The sequence below is a fragment of the Pteropus vampyrus genome, unplaced genomic scaffold (genome assembly GCF_000151845.1).
Source record: "Pteropus vampyrus isolate Shadow unplaced genomic scaffold, Pvam_2.0 Scaffold7, whole genome shotgun sequence".
Classification (NCBI taxonomy): Eukaryota; Metazoa; Chordata; class Mammalia; order Chiroptera; family Pteropodidae; genus Pteropus; species Pteropus vampyrus.
This window is the reverse complement of record NW_011888788.1, coordinates 5,943,059-5,945,649: the sequence shown is the minus strand read 5'-3', so window position 1 is coordinate 5,945,649 and position 2,591 is coordinate 5,943,059. Positions and strand designations below refer to the sequence as shown.

Here is a 2,591-nt window from a genome sequence, read left to right as displayed (position 1 = left end):
CCTGCCACTGGAAGCACATTTCTAAAAATCTTGAATGAACGAATAAGCACAGAGTCCATGCCCTCAAGGGGTACTCGGTCTACTCATTGAGAAATTAAAAGGCTTAACCCAGATAGCAGAAAAGAACAACCTGCTGTTCCTGTGCCATACCTTGCCTTCACTTTTCCAGGTCAGAAAGAAGCCAAATTCATCCACTTTGAAGAGGCAGTTGGGTTCAAACACAAAGGATTCCTGTTAAAAAGAAATGTATTCATCTGCATGACTTACGCCATTTTGAATCTCATAAAAATGTAAATACCTTTTAGCCTCTAAACAAGGGAAAATGAGAAATCACCTTTTTGTGTCCTGAATCTAATGACCACATTTCTTATTATATTATAGAATGTTTCATTTTGAAAACTTTTTGCGTTCATATTTGTATTGAAAGACTGATCGATTTTATGCAGCATCTTCCTCCAGAGTACCTTTTAGGAACAAAACACACTGATGTCTTAAAGGTTACAGAGAAGAAAGTTTCTCTAAGACCCTGGAGAAAGAGCTCCCGGGAGGAAGAAGGAGTCCCAGGTTCCTGCCCACTGGTCTCTCTCCACACAAGAAGACTCACTGCCCAGATCCAACATAATATCAATAATTGGGAGATAATTTTTTTGAAATCATTGATTATTTTTTGTCTACACAATTCAGTGTTTAGATATTTATTCAGAATACTGCTGAGATTTTTGCTTTTATATCTGACCTCATTTGGTGTCTACAGGACTTAAGCAACACTTTGAGCTACTCGAAGCACAGTCCTTGTACCAGCAGCATCAGCATCACCTGGGAGCTTTACTGAATTGCAGAATCTAGGGCTCCAGTCCAGATGGACTGAGTTTTGGGTGTAGGGGACAGAAATCTGTGTTCCAACAAGTCCTCCAGGTGATTCTGATGCATGCTAAAGTTTGAGAACCACTGCTGTGGACTTTGGCACCGGAAACTCTGGTGAATACAGCAGAATCAAAACTTGAACCAAGAAGGAATGTTAGCCAAATGCAAGGGTCCCAGAGCAGCTATGTTGTACGTGCCAAAGAATTCCTGGTTTTTAGAAAAAAGCACCATTGTGCTTAAGAACACCAGGAAAATTCTATGCCAGTAAGAGAAAAAGGGTATTCAGGAAATGAACCCAGATGCTCTCTGCTTTCTGTCTGCGTTACACCAAGACTTGGCACCCATGTGTCAACAAATCCACACGTTCCTCTCATGATCTAAATAACTTGTAGTCCTGGGTAATTAAAACACCAGCAATAAGGAACTTGTCTGGCAAGCATGGATCAAAGCAGTGACTTAAAACAAATGAAGAGTACTTATAAGATTAAGATTTTACAGGCAGTTCAGACTCTTCACTTCACCTATTAAAATGTACCTTTCTAAAATCTAGGGAAGCAGCGACATTCATCAAGGTAAATCCAATGTCAAAATACTGGGCCACCATAAAGTGACAGAATTTAGAGTCCCGGAAGCAATGAGCAAAGCCAGCCTTCCCATTTGTTTGGATACTTTTCTGACAGATGAGGAATAATCATACATATTTCAACTCTACCAGGCGTGTGTTAAGCATTGCAGTCATAGCAATGAATAAGATAAAGGAAGGGGTTTGGTATGCCCTTCGTCTTTGGAATCAAAACCCAGTTCTGCCACTTATTTATGATTTACCTTCTCAGAAAGATCCTAAATCTCAGAATCCTTGTCTAATAAATGGAAGTATTTACACCTGCCTTTCAGGCCTATTGTGGGAATTCAATGAAATGGTATATGAAAAATATTTAGCACACAGCTGTGATTCAGCAAGGGGTAGTTACTGTCAATAATGCACAGTTCAATTTTCTATTCGTGGTAGTAAATTACTAACAATATGAAATTGCTAATATGTGATATTTTTTGGCCCACAAAATGGTACTTCCGGATGGTTCAATTTCTTAGAAAAGGCTTGACTCGGAATATGAGCCTTTAAATGGGTTTAGATTCTGAGTAGAAGTTATCCAAGTGAAGCAGGATGCCAGACAGAAGGAGCAGCATTTGTAAAGATATGTATTATGCTTGTCCTGACACTGGATACTTCTGAGGAGTTGGTGTGGTTAGAACATCTCAAGGAAGTGGCGGGAGATGACACTGGGCATATAAACATGGCTAGATCAAAAAGGTGTTGTACACCTCGCAAAAGGTATCAATTTTGACCCAAAAAGCCATAGGGAGTCTTATATTGTAACTGACTGAGAAATGAGGACTATCAACTAAACTATGAGAATAAATACATTTTAGAATGCTTCCCAAGCAATATCCTAATAGTAACGAAGAATTCTGGTGCACTATACTCAAAAGTATGTCCTAACATGGTATTTAAAAGAGCAGACCCACATGAATCAGCTGTCATCATTACTATTTATTTATGTGCACCCTACCTAATTCCAAATAAGGATTTGAGATGATTCATGAAATATACATGATAAATAAGAATGGTTTTCCAACTATTCTGAGGTGGAACTTTCGGTTCCTTGGCCTCCTTAACTGCAATAACGATTTTTTTCTTCGTTCCTCTCTCAGTTACTCAGAGCTTA

General features: G+C 38.9%; 1 protein-coding gene across 3 annotated transcripts in view; it reads right to left on the bottom strand.

Annotated features, from left to right (window-relative positions):
* Positions 1–2,591, bottom strand: part of PLCB4 (phospholipase C beta 4) — a 393,600-nt gene that overhangs the window by 138,472 nt on the left and 252,537 nt on the right. For all 3 annotated transcript variants that reach the window (XM_011370137.1, XM_011370146.1, XM_011370152.1), the window contains one exon: positions 151–231. In XM_011370137.1, the coding sequence (XP_011368439.1) occupies positions 151–231 (81 nt within the window). The remainder of the gene's footprint in view (positions 1–150; positions 232–2,591) is intronic.